General features: G+C 40.4%; 1 protein-coding gene across 3 annotated transcripts; it reads right to left on the bottom strand.

Moving 5' to 3' along the window:
* Positions 1 to 3,293: 3,293 nt before the first annotated feature.
* On the bottom strand, positions 3,294 to 14,358 carry IMPA1 (inositol monophosphatase 1). 3 transcript variants are annotated; one of them, XM_060243580.1, is made up of 10 exons: positions 14,219 to 14,358; positions 13,476 to 13,581; positions 9,994 to 10,062; positions 9,619 to 9,752; positions 9,377 to 9,481; positions 9,209 to 9,254; positions 8,975 to 9,083; positions 7,829 to 7,937; positions 6,664 to 6,815; positions 3,294 to 5,652 (listed from the first exon to the last, which is right to left on the bottom strand). In XM_060243580.1, the coding sequence occupies exons 3-10, from the start codon at positions 10,054 to 10,056 to the stop codon at positions 5,534 to 5,536; spliced, it is 837 nt and encodes a 278-aa protein (XP_060099563.1). In that variant the 5' UTR covers positions 10,057 to 10,062; positions 13,476 to 13,581; positions 14,219 to 14,358; the 3' UTR covers positions 3,294 to 5,533. The 3 variants fall into 3 exon arrangements, with proteins under 3 accessions (XP_060099563.1, XP_060099562.1, XP_060099561.1); XM_060243579.1 differs by lacking the exon at positions 3,294 to 5,652 and having other exon boundaries at positions 6,117 to 6,815; XM_060243578.1 differs by lacking the exons at positions 3,294 to 5,652; positions 13,476 to 13,581; positions 14,219 to 14,358 and having other exon boundaries at positions 6,117 to 6,815; positions 9,994 to 10,102.
* Between the last annotated feature and the right edge of the window lie 1,313 nt (positions 14,359 to 15,671).

Below are 15,671 nucleotides of genomic sequence, written 5' to 3'. Positions count from 1 at the left end.
AAAGATTAACTGATACAGAGTCCCAAAACGAGGAGACAATACTTCCTCTTAAGTTACAGGAGCTTGAAAAAAGGACTGAGCTACACAGTACCCTCATACATTTTGGATATCACTTATGGGAGATACAGATGGGCTTCTCAAGAGCACAATTCAATGCATTTCCCTCCGCTGTTTTACATGGTAGATTTTCTCACCTGCCTATTCAGCAGCGCCGCTATTCTTGTTTGAGTAATGTGGTTTATTTATTTATCTATATTTAGACTTATATCCCGCCCTTCTCACTGAAGTGTCTCAGGGCGGCTACACTGGTTGAGTCTATTACACATATATTCTTATACTGTGAATATTATCAAGACTCCAAATACTTATCTGATTAACTCTAAGGAAATGCTAAAGTAATCTCCTTTTAATGTGATTCTACTTTCTATGTATCAATTTTAAAAACTGTCCTGTTTTTATTCTTGCTCATCTTTTGACCATAATAGACTAGATTGATTGAATGACGGCTTACTCTCAAGTAAGCTTGCTTTGCATTAGGACCTCAGTCAGCCTCTGGGTGCTGACCAATAGGTAGGCAAATATTTCCACCATGTGTGAAGGAGGGGGAAATAGGCAGGTTTGCAAACTCTTCGCCTCTACCACAGAGGTCACTCAGAGACCTAGAACAGGAAAAGAGCTCAAGAGCTGAGGGAGCCACTGGAATGAGGGGCAGAATTAAAAAGGGCAGTGCTGGGTTCTGCCTTAGTTTCATAGCTCTTGTAGGAGCTGTATTTACTAACCTTGATGTCAAGGCAAAGAGAGATGCATGATAGTGATTTATATGGTACGTGTGTTTCCTTCCCCCAATGGCACCAAAAATAATTCCCTAATGACTGGGGAAGGCAATGGCAAACCACCTCGTAAAAAGTCTGCCAAGAAAACATCATGATGCAATGTCAGCCCAGAGTCGGAAACAACTGGTTTCATAGGGGACTGTTACATAGGGGACTACCTTTACCTTTTTTAAACTGTTCCCTATGCTGGTCTCATGAGGACTGTTATTCCCAGTTTTTTTTTTTTAAAAAGTCTGCTTCTAGCATGGCTGCGTTGTCAAGTGCACACATATGTATTTAATCTTTCTGCACAAAGAAAGCATTAAGACTTTTAAGAAAGATGTGTAATATTTGTTCATGTCTTGTGGCTCTCAAACATCTGCCATTTATTCTCGGTTTTAAAACAATTTATTAATAACATATGGTAACAATATCTAATTATATCATTACTATCCCTAACCCATATGATATTTTTCTAATCCCCCCTCCCTCCTTTACTAGACTTCCGCCGATGTTATATACTTAAGTTCACTTATAAAGGTACCCTTAACCCATCAAGGTTCAATTTCTCCCTTTTCTTAAATTCATTGTTAAAAAATTGCCCAATGTCCTTTCAAATTCCACTCTTTTTCTATATATCCTCTAAATTTCTTCCATTCCCTTTTAAACACTTCCAAATCATAGTCTCTTAAAGTTCTTGTTAATTTATCCATCTCACTCCATGATAAAACTTTCACAATCCAATCCCATTTCTCTGGTATTTTTTCGAACTTCTGCCATTTATTCTCTGTGGCTCTTATGTTAAGCAAGTTTGGCCACTCCTGTCAGAGAGCTTCTCCTTTTCTCCATATGAGCCTTGCAACAACCTTGTTAAGATAGGTTATTGAACTGGGCTTAATGGGGATCTGAATCCAGGTCTCCCCAATCCAACACTCTGCACTGGACAGTATACTGGGTGGGACACAACTCATTTGCCTGTTATTGTTACCTCAGATGCTATTATTTGGTAAAATTGGGCTGCCCCTTATTTTGTGGGGAATTAGCAAGAGACAAGCTTCCAAGAGAGACGTAACTAGCAAGATTCTCCACCTATGTTTTATGGGGATTTTTCTCTTTGAGAACTCTTAGAACTAACCAGTCTGTTGTTTAACCAAGAAAAGTTGTTTTATTGAGAGAGGAAATAATAAAATAATGCAAGTATACAGAGGACAAATGCACACTGGAATCAAACACACAAGCTAGCAGAAAAATAGGGGTGAGAGCGAGAGGGAATATATTAGGGGTTTTGGAGAATATCTAGCCAGAAGAGGTCTCGGGTCTAGAGAGAAGAGCAAGACATCCAGCATCTTGGGTGTGCAGTCCAGATCCAGGAAAACAGAGAAAGACTGAGCTCTGGGTGCTATTTTTATAAGAAAAATGTGTCCTGAGGCAGACTGACATTTATGCCTCAAAATAATACTCAGGAAAAACAAAGACCTGGAAAACGTGTGACAGTTTGCATGGGAGTTGAGATGGGTGTAATCTAAAGTGTTAACGTGCTTCTGATAAGATTAGTTGGAGTGTCTGTGAATGACTACATAGCATTCTCAGGAATGAACAAAAGAGATGTTTGAGAGGATTTCCTAATGCAAAACAATGTTTGAGTTGAAACTCTGATTGCTTCCTCTGGTGGTTTGGAGTGTTAATGACTGTCTACTTAGCCTAACCAAAACTCTTGTTGTTTTAGAGGGGAAAACTTTTCTGTTAGGATTCTTTTGTAAGGAAAAGTGTGGGTAAGAGGAATGGTAGGAGGCCAATAGGATTAACAATCTTAGGTAAATAGCATGCTAGCTTTGGAGTGAGGCGAGTTCACTTTTAGCTGATGCACACCTTGGAATGAAGGGAGGATTAAACTGGCACCTTGGTCAGACCAGGAGCTTACATCTTCCCAGAGTCCCTTGCCTAGACATGTCTTTAAGGCCTGCCAATCTTGGCATCCATCTTGGGCGCATTTTGTTTCAAATGCCTGGAATATGAACTCCTGGGGTGCTATTAAATGAAGGGTGCTTGTTTCCAAACAAACCCTCAGTAAAGAGGTATAGTCTGCCTGGTTACATTACAGGGGAAGTAGATGGCAGGCTGCTAGTACTGGGTGTACAGTGTCAACAGTTTATAGTACATTTTTATCTCCCATTGCTCCAAGGAGGCCACAGTGTCCATGTTTCCCTCCCTCAGATATGTAGGTTTCACTGCATGAGAGAGTGATGGGCCCAGATCATCCAATAAGAGATAAAACAACTGGGAATAGATCATCTAACCACTACACCACACATAATCTAACCACTGCACCACTACTGACCCTTATAAAACTGTTGCAGTTGTGATGTATGTGTTTTTTTTTTACAAAGAACCTGATATTCATGGACTGCTAACTTTTGTTTTTGAAGTTTTACACACATACTACTTGACTGCCAAAAAATATTCATGCTATCTCAAGGCCAATAGTCTGAAGGTAATCTTTATTTTAAGTGCACACTTAGAACATTTCCAAACAGTTTTCATTTTACAGGACAAATCTGCCACACATTGGATCTCCCCGCCCTCTCCGTCCCCACCCTAACCTACAGCTTCATACAGGAACCAAGAAGTCATCTATTTGTCCTGATATACCCAGGAATTACTCTGACACTTTGGAAAAAGTAAAATCCTGAATGCTGATGAGGCACAAGTAGTATCTGGAGACAATTTGATTAACATTTTGAATGGGCTCTGTGGTTTTTGGCACTTCATACAGATATCTCCTGGCACTGTTGTTAAAGGCCCTACACCCCAGACCTTGTGGGATACCCACCGTCACCAAAGAGGTTCATAGAACTGAGCCACTGGACTTCCACCATTACTCATCTCCAAGGGTACATCCAGTACTAAAGTTAACATAGTAAGAAACTTAGCCATGGACAATGAACAGTTTAACTTTATATTGACTAATTTATACATCCATGTAATTTTAAATAAATGAAGCTTTAAAGATTAACCTTATTGGTTACCATTTAATTCAACATCTCATTATAATCTTTAGAGGAGAGTGTAGGTTTACAATGATGACATTGCTATGGCTGAGCCTGAAATGTAATAGAGGATCCAACACAAAGGCCAGCAGACTAGTACACAAAGTACAGAATATGCAATTGCTGTCCTCAGAGGAATCATACTAACACAAACTGGTTTATGACAAAGGTATGGCTGCAGGTGGGACACTGAAAACACTGATGGCAAAGATTAAGTTACACCAATCTAAATATGTATGATTCAACTCAATTTTACTGAATAGTGCAAAACATTCTTCAGTCACTCCTCTAACGTATAATTCAACAATCACTGTACACCAAATAAGATATCCATGTACAGTATATGCCTAGAATACAAACACACACCCAACTGTTGTGGTACCTTAAACAAAATATAGGAGTCCTTCATGGCCTGACCTCACTTCATAGCTTTAGCCCATATATGGGTCCATAGCAACTTGGATCCACCAGAACATTTCTGTGGGAAGGATTTCTACCCACAGAGAATGATTCCCCCTCTCCCAGCATCCTCAAATGCTGTTTCTTGGCGATGGAGCAGCCCCAGAAGCAGCATGCTCAAGTGGGAGGTGAGAATTTCTGTGGGTAGAAATCCTTTGGTCCATGTAAACACTCTGGAACTCCAACCCTGTATCTGTTACAAAAGATTTACAAGAAATACCCTCTATACAAGAAGCCTTCTGTTGATACAAGAGAAGGCTGATGTGGAAGGCTCCTTGCACCAGAGGAAAGCACAACCATTAGTGAACCATATCAGAATGACTCAAGCTTCCTGTTCCACAGGAAGGATGATCAGATTCTGGAACAAAAAAAATCATATCTACCCCATTAATTTGTTGCCTTTTTCATATTAGAAATAAATGGGGAGGGAGCTTCTGATAAACTGTCTGATTGTGTGATCCTCCAGTTCAAGACAAATGAAAGCAGACTTAAATTGGAGTAATTGTGTGAAGGATTGGTTTCATTTACAGCATTTATCTTTTTGTTGTTTTGCTTCTTCACAGTAGCTGAGTAAACACTGCTAAGACACTATGAAGAAGCAAAAGGGTGAATTTCTGGGCAAGAGAGATTAAGCACTTCCTCCACCTACAGGCCAATATTGCTAATATTACTCGTTCTTGAATTTCTATTTGTATCAGTAAAACAATGGGTTGGGATCATTCTTTTCTGAGGTAACGTATAGCTGAGCCTTCCACTACACAGAACTTAATTTCTTCTTCAAAAACTTTCCACCAATATCCTGGAACATTATCTGTGGTCCAAGTTTCATGCATTGCTATCACCACAGTTCTGAATTTTAGAACATTGTCCAGAAATGAACAGACTCATTATGAATTACATATGTGCTATGCATATGTCCAAAAATGCAGCAGATCGAATCCACCTCACTTCATGCCAGCACCACAATTACACTCAAGAGATATTTTTAAATATGTTCTAAAATGGACAGTGGTTAAAATCCAAAATGCACGTAGAGTCCGGCGGGTGGGGAGAGAGGAGAGAAGAGGAATTCAAGTATCAGGCTTTGAAATGTTCAGACCAAACTTATACTTGCCAGCTATTTTACTCGAGTGCAAAACTGTGTCCTCTACAAGGGAAGCTATTTTTGTGGACACAAACCACCTACCTGCTATAGGTAGGGTGAAAGGATAACATTTAATTTGACGCATCATCCCTTTGAAAAGGGATAATCTGAAGCTCTTTGGCTATCCTCTCTGCTAAAACTTGGCTGTTTGCTGCAATTATTCTTCTTGACATCAAATCAAATGGTCCACCTAGGTGAGAAGACAGAAAAATTGATTTGTGGCCTTATATCCAACTAAAGCTCTGCTGCACTGTTTGTAGTACACAGTTGTATTAATGCATTATACTGTTTTAAATTCACTGTTCTAATTTCGTAATCCAGTTTTATTAATTACTAGCTGTAGGTTTCATACTGTTCTTGCATTGTTTCAATGGTATAAATCTGCCTTGAGTTTCAGTGAGATATAAATTTTGAACTCGAAAGCACCACCATAAGTGGAATGGATCCACAGGATTCAACCCACAATGAGGAAAAGCAAGGCAGCTGCACTTTGGCAGTAATCTTCAAATCACTCTGTTCAAAACAAGCATTACAACCTGAAGCCCTGCAATTTGCAGAGATATCTGATAAGAGAAACACAGCCTTTGAAGATAAGCCTGTCCTTTAAAAGGAGGACGTGTGCATCAGCTAGAAGAAAATTTTAGGAGGCCTGAATTCCTTAATTTATTTTTTTATTTCCGCAGAAATACTAGTGGTGCACAAAGAATTATATGACAGAGCATATTCAACATGCAAAGATGCATTTGTACACTGACGCAGGAAAGCAAACATTTCACATACAACCACTACAAATCTGGAGCATCTGCACAAATTAAATGTGTCCAAACCCCACTGAATGGAACCAAGACACAGTTAAATGCATATGTGTCCTGATATTCAATGAACTGTATATTTTGGGTTAGATTTTAAACTAGAAGCACATCAGCAGTTACAGAACCTTCCCTGCTGTCTTTTCCCCAAAGCAGCATGTTGTGCTCACCAAAATCTTGTTCTGTGTATGTGTCAGTGGATGCTGGGGAATAGTGTGTGCGTGCGCACCAAGTGTTTATAATGGGTTGAGATCGTGTGTAAGTCCAAGAACCAGCTGAGCCAATGGAACAAAGCATAGCATCCAACATCTTGCTGTTAGCTAATTGTTTGTAAGAGATATGCCAGGTGTCCTTTCCAATTTGGTTTTTTTTATGTTTTTCACATACGTTACCTGAGACATCAAGCAGAACTCCACCAGCTTCTGTAATAATGACTCCAGCTCCTGCCATATCCCAGCAATGAATCCCCATCTCGTAATAGGCATCTGCTCCTCCTGTTGCCACCAAACACATATTTACAGCTGCTGTCCCAGCTGCTCTAATCCTAAAACAGAGAACATGCATTACTATACCTGTGGAAGTCATCTGGAAATACCAATAATGGGAAAAATTATCCAAAGTTTACAACATTTATGTGTGTGTCTGAGTGATCCAAAGTACTCTCAGTCAATGGAACAAGAGCTCATCTCCCCATAGTCCCATAAGCATCCAGGAATGCTTCTTCTGGGAATGGCTGAACTGGAGTTCTGTAACAGAACTTGGCAAGAAAACCTCTCCCCTAAGCAGAGGTGGCCTATACAGTGGCAACAAACATTTGATTCCAGCCCATTATCAGCATATTGGTCACAGCAGCAGCCACATTGGTCAAATTATGAATAAAATAAGAATATACTGACAATACAATCTTAAATTCAATTTTTAGAGCTAGATTTGCCATACTCAAAACAAACTGCTCTGAGATATAGGTCTAATGATGCTGTCAATATGTCATCTATGGCCCTGAGAAATGCAAGGAAAGAAAGAGCTCATTCAAAACCTTTTAAGTAGTCAATGGCTGCAGCAATGCCCCCTATGCTGCTTCTCCCTTGTCTCCTATCCCATATACTTCTATTAATCGCTCTTGTGTAAAATACACACACATACACTCATGGGGTTTTGTCTTCTAGTAAAGTATCTCTATCCCACACTCTCAATCAAAAACCATTGCTGGAAGCATCTTATGAAGGGAGAAGAGTCTGCATAATGCTGCTGCTCCTGTTCCAGCCCAAGCACAAGGAGTTTGCTTTGTTTCTGCAAGCAGCATACTGAAACTGGAAACATCTGACTTTGGGTCCCTGAGTACATGGGAGGGGGGCATTCTTTCATGCCCTAGCCAATACCATTTTTCATTCATGGGCCAAACCTAAGAAGCAGTTTGTCATGTTATTCTAAACTGAGTTATGCTTCCTGAGTTCAATGGACTCAGATGGGTGTGATGCTGCTTAAGACAGCACTATTAAAAGTATAATGTTAAATACAAATTAGATTTTAAGAAATAATTTTTAAAAGATAACATACCCATGTATAGGAATACTTAGGAGCCTTTGCATATTAGAAAGCACAGTTTTTAAAACCTCCGGTTCACGACTGGATCCCAGTTCGCTCACTATGAGTGCTTTTGTAATATCTGGGGGGGAAATTGGCAAACATAAAGGCATCTACTGTATACTTAATTTTGATTTATTTTTACTAGTTATTCAATTCAAACAGAACAAGGTGAATAATGAAAGTATGCTATCAGCATTTTAAGAAAGGTACCAACAAAATATGCTTCCATTTTGTTCATAAAACCACAAGAGCTGTCAAGAATATGGTTTGTCCTTATGTCATACTTATCTGGATTGCCATGACCTACTGTTACTATGTTCTTGCTGTAATCCCCTTGTGATTCAACAAGGAACTGAAGAGCTGATCTAAATGGGTCTTAATAAGAACCAGTCCTATTGCATCAATTTGACTTACAGAGCCAGGATCAACTATTTCCCACAAGCTTCTGCCTCTTTCCTCCCATTGTCTCCTGTCCTGAAAATCTGTGCTGGGCTGCAGTCAGGCACACACAAATTGACAAATGAGGCTGCACTAGAATTTACGCTCACTGTGTTTTGTTCACACAAGCTATTTCCTATCCAGGATCAAGCTCAGAGAAACCAATTCTGCCTGTCAGCCCTTGATGTTGGCTATATACAGAGTTGTGTGGCTGGTGCCTGCAATGTCACAACACAAATGTTTTAAACAGATTTTTTAACTGAACCAATTATGAAAGCAGAGGATACAAACATGCAACTGACTGGACCTTCATTCCCCTCCCCACAAAATTATTTTTTAAAGATGCACAGTCCTTCACAGCATGGGAAGAGAGGAATGTACCAAGAAAACTAGTTAACCAGGAATAAGTTTGCAGGTTAGGATGCCTGTAAGGCATGCAAAAGCAAATTCATTCCATCAGACCAAAAAACAAACAAATCCCATGTTGTTTTGTGTTTTAATTATTAGACTCAGTTCTGAAAGACAGTTTTAAAAAAACACAACACTCCTGCCATTGGTTCCTTGGTTGACAGCTAGATTTCAGCTGAAATGTATTTTGTCCAAACACTGCTTTTCATTAATTATTCTGTCATTCCTCCTTCACATTTTAGAAAGTAAAACACAAAATAAAAGCCTCACCTTGTTGCTGTGATACATGGAGCTTCTGCCCATTGCAAAATGCACCTTTCCCTTTCCTAGCAGTGTACATCTTGTCTTCTACACAGCTAAACACAACTCCAAATTCCATCTGCCACCAGAAAAATGCAATGCAATGCTTTAGTGTCTTTAATAATCAATATTCTTTAATGTTATGGAAATAAACTAGGATGGAAACTTTTCCCCCCTGAATATTAAAATAATGCAACTAATTACCTTTTTATTTACTACAAAACCAATGGAAACTGCTACGAAGGGAAACCTGGAAAACAAAAAAGATCAATACATTGCACTCAATATAAAAATTACATTTTTCAATTTCTAAGAAAAAATGGTACAGTTATTGTTTCCCCATGGTGGGTGGTGTGAGATGCAAAAACATACCTGTGAACAAAGTTAGTGGTTCCATCAATAGGATCAATAATCCAGGTGGGATTATCAGTTAAAACACTTCCTGCACCAGCTGCAACAGATTCTTCACCAATAAAACTAGAATGAGTGAGCAAATATTCAAAAGAGAGAGTTGAAGATAGTTTGTCTGGAAGAATGTATAATACACATCCTTCACAATAATTCATACTTTTCAGATGCTTCTTCATAAAACTTAATTCATAAACATTCCGTACCTATGAGAAGGATATTTTTCTTTTATAGAAGAAATAATCATGTTTTCCACTTTCTGATCTGTGACTGTCACTAGATCTGCAGGAGAGCTTTTAACCATGACAGCTATTTCCTCCTTCAGTGCCTCACAGATTATCTGAAAATAAATACTTTACGTGACTTTTTGGAAAGGAGCAGGTAATATGGCCTCCAATAATACAGATAAACAACACAACACTCTGCAATCAATTGACAGCTGCAATCAAACTTTTCCTTCAGAAAGGTAAATAATCTTGACCTCTCCATCTGAAGAAGTGTGCATGCACACTAACGTTTATACCCAGAATTAAACTTCATTGGTCTTAAGGTGCCACTGGACTCAAACTCTGTTCCTTTACCTTTCCAGCTTTTCTTGCTAAAGTGATTGCATAGTCCATGCATTCTTGCCAAGGATCAGCCATCGTTACCTAAGTAAAAATACATATTTTACCATGTGCAGAAGCAAAATATCATATACAAAATAAAATATTGATTATGTGATTAAAATTTGGACAGACTCTGCTTTCTTTAGTAGTTTGATTCATTCCTGCTGAAATATGCAATTTATAAATAAAATTAATCTTCTAAATAAAATTAATTCCAGGAAAAAAAATACTTTGTCTTACCAGTGCTTTAACTACACTTTTGGTTCCCATAGCTTGCTTGAGTTGTCTTTCAAAACTGTTTCAAGATGGCGCTCTTATATACACCTGGGTGTTGATGCGCCTGTGCTTAGTGAGGGTGTTCTTTAGTGACGCAAAGAATGAAGGCTTGCACACAGCAGTGATAAAATCACTATCTACAATTTATTTACACCTCCACTCTCCAAACCGACAGAATACTCCGCTGCAACTCCACCATACATATCCCACACCTAGTAAAGTGTCTTTGTACATTTATACACATCATCCACCCAGGTAACCAATCAGCTTGCTGCTGAGTCATGCTGACATTGTCCAGGCTAATGCAATCTGGCAACCAGCCACCTTCTGTCACTTAGATGATCTACCTGGCAGTTCTGTTACTTTCACTTCTCCCAGCATGTGCATAGAAACTGCTTGGCTTTGATTATAATGACACTGGGTGGGGGTAACACTGAGTGGGGGTGTCAGTGTGCTGATCAGAGTCAGACCACAAATACTCTTAAAGTGCTCAGATGGGGAAACTACAATGTGACTGACATATGAGGCCAGCAGAAATAGCATGCAGCCATGCCATCAAATTTCTTTAACCAGGGAAACTTTTCTATAAAAGCATAAAATGCACTTGGTCAAACTTTCCCAACAGACATTGAAATGATGGAATGTAATAAATAAGCTATATAATTTCACAACTTGCATAATACTCCTAAACATATTTACTCACAAGGAAGTCTCACACTTTCAATAGGGTTTATTTCCAAGTATAGCTACAAACCCAATCAGAGAACACATTAAAACACATGAATCAGAATGATTCAAAACAGACAGGAGATTTTGGCTTATTATGTAAATTGCTAAAATGGAAGTATTAGGCAGAAAAGATATTTCAATACTACTACTGTTCATTTCCAAACACCAGAATAACAAGGAAGTGGCCCCCAGAAATCCCATCTCTGCCTCCTCCCCCTCTTCCTCAGTCTCTGCTTCCCTGGTTTCTCCCCTACTACTCTACTATCAAATCCCATCCTCCAGTCCAAACCATCTATTCATTCATTCTTCTCCCTGACTGCCAGGTTCCACCCGCCCCCCCTGCGCTGTTCCTAATAACCAGTTTCCCTCCCAACATGTCTACTTGCTTCGATTCTCTCCCAGGTGGTTCTGAGCCTTAAAACAAAACAAAAACACATATCTCACTATATAGATTTTTTTCTGACAAAAGCATGAGTTATTTTTTCCCTTGGGGATGGGTAAGCATTTTGTACAAACCGAGAATAGTCCCAGGGTTGCAGAAAGGCATGCATCTATGCCCTGAGTATTCCCTTCTCTGACTGTTTGATCAGCAAAGTGGAGGCACCCATCAGAACTAGATGTTACAGCATTACTTTACTGCCCTGAGCCATTTAAGGCTAGTCTTCATTATACAGCTAAGACTTCATTCAATTTCAGAAGTTTTAAGACCAGCACTGGCAAGTAAGACTGGACAATTTCCAGTGCTAATAAGCAAGGGTTCCATTGCTAAAATTTGCAGAGTCAAATTAAAGGAAAACATGTTTCAATAGCAAGCAAGAGGAAGAGGTTAACCCATGAAATTGCTGTTAATGAAAGATGAAAATACAACATTATAATACAAGAAACAGGAGTAAATAATGAACTACCTTCTTCCCAAAATAACTGGAGAACCATGACTATCTAAAAAAATGATGCCTAAGAATTTTAAAGTAGGCTTGGTTCTCAGGAATCTGGATGTCTGTTCTAGTCTTGCTTCTGGAAATGTATATTAATCATTTAATTAATATAATCATCATACCTCCTCCACTGAAAGCCTGTGACACATAGTTGCCTTCAGTTTAATGCCAGCAACATCCATATTGTTTTCACCTTCTTTTGCAACCAACTTTTGCATAGATGAAAATCACTGAGGCAACGAACCTTTAAACAGTCATTTGGCAGAACAGATTTAGAGGAGCACCTTTACATCTGTCCCTGTAATCCTTCAACAATAGCAATTATCATGTAATAACTTCTAGCTCTATGCCATGAAAAGCTTCACCCACTGAATACCAAACTTCTGTTAAAGGCACAGAAGCAAGCCATCCTGTTTTCCTCTCCTACCTAGCTAGGGATCCTAGTATCAAGAGGAAAGCTGTTTCTGTGTCTGGTAAGATTTCTCTTCACATTGCAGCTTCTCCAAATTTTCAAGGTGGAAAAGGCGGACCGGTGGGGGGGTGGTTTCAAAATGTGAATAGTTTTGTTAAGTGTGGACTACACCTTTCTCTATTTGTTGCATGATGTTGGGCAGATGCAAATTGTTAAAGATGCCTGCAATTGGCAGGAATCTGCTTCAATTAATCATGTTCACACATTTGCAGACATATGAGAACTTGTACCCAAGTGAGATTCATCAAGTAAAAGACTGGACAACTTTGGCTGGCAAAAAAATAAAAACGAGAGGTTGCTTTGAGGGGTTATTAGGAATGACTGATTGTAGATTCCTTCGCTAATGACCTGTGAACAGTTACTATTTTATTTCTACTACACCCTTCTCCTCAATGGGCACCCTTTCAGCAGCTACCATCATTCTCACCTCCATTTTATCATCACAACAGCACTGTGAGGGGCTGAGGGCTTGTGATTAGCCTAAGGTCACCCACCAAACTTCCACAACAGGGACCAGAGGCAAGGGCAGGCTTTAATCAACCATCTCTCTAAATATCCTCCATGCCTCCAAGTAAAGGTCAGTCACCAGAGGTCAACATGACTTCCAGGTGCACACATGCATTCACATAAAAATACAAAAAAGAAGAAATCTAATGGATAATTCCTACTTATGTACTGAAGATCATCATCACCACCCACTCACATCTCACCTAGTAGCAGTTCTGAGTCAAGTTTTTAAAACCTTAAAAGACTTTTTTTAAAATAAACAAATATGCCTTCTTCTCTTAAAGCACCTCAGGCAAGGAAGCACTAGTGTTATTTCATCAGGCCTACCATATCCCTACACAGCAACATACTATCATTTCACACACTTACTTTAATAACATAAAAATTATGCCTATTAGTAAACTAGAAAAATATATCTGTGATTCCTTGGTTTTGCATGAGCTGGGGAGAAGTGTGGACTGGCCAGCAAGACCACCTGGGAAAGTCCTAGGGCTGATGGCCATGGGGCTGCCCTTCCTTTGCAAAGGTTGCCTCACCTGGCTCACAGCTCAGTGCAGGCCTCACCAAGGCTTCCTCAGCTAATCCTTCCTCCTTCAAGGACAGGCCCGCGGAGGGATGTGACCCTTTTCCAATAAAGAATGTCTGGAAGAAAGGAGAGGAGATAGATAAGCGCTTCCAAACAACCATGATCTTGCAGCATACGAATCAAGCCTGCGGTTGTCATTAATTTGGGCGACGATTCAGTCTCCATACCAATGCTCCCTTTAAGAAGTGGAGTCTCGTGAGCAAAAATTCTACTTTGGGAACTACTGGCATTACAATTGCGAACTACTGCATAATTGCTCTGGGGCCATTTTTCCTAAGCTAAGACAAAAATGTGTGAACCGGAGACTAAAAAACTATAAGTTAGTTCACACTAACTCAGCACAGAAGGAACACTGTCCGAAACATAAATAAGAAATCCACTTCCAGCGTGGGGACAAACCCGGGAAATACGTGCGTACTGAAAGGCGCATCACCAGCCCAGATATGGAGAAGCCCGCCCAGCCAGGAGGAGCCAGCACCGGCTCTGTCCCCTCCCGCCCGCTCTTTGGCCCCCCATCAGGAGGAGGGCGTGACGATGAAGAGGGCGGAGCTGTTTCGGCTTTTCCTGCGCTTCGTTCCCCGTGCAAAGGCTAGCCCCTTTCCTCTGCAAAACCACCATTTCCTGCCTGGCAAAAAACACCCTTAGCTGCATCGACGGCGGGCAGGCGCAGCTTCCCCCAAAGTGGCAACTTACCGATGAAGGCGGGGGAAGAGTTCCTCAGAGCTAGAAAAAGACAGTTGGGCGAAAGGACATCCCCGCCACCAGCCCCTGCGCTCAGGCAGTTGTCGCACTCTTAAAGCCGGGCTCAAAGTCTGGCACGTGACAGCCTCAACGCGCCCACTGCGCAGGTACCTCCTAATCTAACCCCCCCCCTCCACCCTCAGGGGTTCCGTCCCTTACTGCGACTACGCTGCTAAGGGGAAGGCAGAAGGGAGCTCGTGTTGTGTTGGTATTTGCGCGCCCTCTGGAGTCCGCTGGGATGGGTGAAGCGGTGAGGTACAAAGCCTGCAGCAAAAGAGCGAAGCCGGACCGAGATGCTTTGTTCGCATTGCACGGCGGAAGGAATTCAAGTGCATTGTCCTTCAAGGAGCAAAATTTCCTCTGCATTGTTAAACTAAAACGGGACACAAGGAGTCCAATGGCACTTTACAGGATGACAAAATTTATTCCAGCGTAAGATTTTGTACATCACAGTTGACTTTTATCACATGCATTGGTGTCTGTTAGCCTGATGCTTTTATCATCACAAGGTGGATATTAAAGAGGAAAGGTCCCCTGTGCAAGCACCAGTCGTTTCCGACTCTGAGGTGACGTTGCTTTCACAACGTTTAAACGACATACTTTTTACGGGGTGGTTTGCCATTGCCTTCCCCAGTCATCTACACTCTCCCCTCAGCAAGCTGCGTACTCATTTTACTGACCTCGGAAGGGTGGAGGGCTGAGTCAACCTAGAACCAGCTATCTGAACCCAGCTTCCACCAGGGAGCGAACTCAGGTCGTGAGCAGAGCTTAGGACTGCAGTATTGCAGCTTTAACACTTGGTGCCATGGGGCTCTTATGTTAGAGAGGTCTTTAAAACAAGATCCAGTAAAAAGACAGGTAAAGTAAGCTTAATTGTATTTTAATTTTGCAGAGCATTGTTGTTGACCCAAAACTAACACTTCAAAAGACTCCAACACAAAATTGCTGAATTGAAATTCATTAGCAAGACTGTTAACACTCTCCCAACACTGAGTAAACTGATCAGGCCTTTTAAATTAGATTTTGTTGTAAATCCACTCTTCCCCGCATTTTATCTTCCCTGCCTTTCCTGTTGTGACCATCAAAATAGCAACATAATGAATGTATGGTGCATCCGACAAACACAGGAGCATTAGATGTAAGGTGGTGAAGACAAGTGACTTTTGTCACCACATATTTCCTTGATTCACACAAGCTTTGGCTGGAATAAATTTTGTTCATATTTAAGATGCCCCTGAACTCATTTTATTTTGTTGCCACAGCCTGATGTGGCTATCCATCTGGAATTATCATGTTATGTAGGTAGCCAAAGTTCCTGGTCATGGGATTATCCTAATTTAATGGACTTCACTTTGACACCCATTCTTTTTTTTAAAATGGATTTAGATGGTCTGAAGCAAAAGAA

Source organism: Heteronotia binoei, chromosome 7 (genome assembly GCF_032191835.1).
Source record: "Heteronotia binoei isolate CCM8104 ecotype False Entrance Well chromosome 7, APGP_CSIRO_Hbin_v1, whole genome shotgun sequence".
In the NCBI taxonomy this organism is placed as follows: domain Eukaryota; kingdom Metazoa; phylum Chordata; class Lepidosauria; order Squamata; family Gekkonidae; genus Heteronotia; species Heteronotia binoei.
This window is presented reverse-complemented; position numbering and strand designations above follow the sequence as displayed.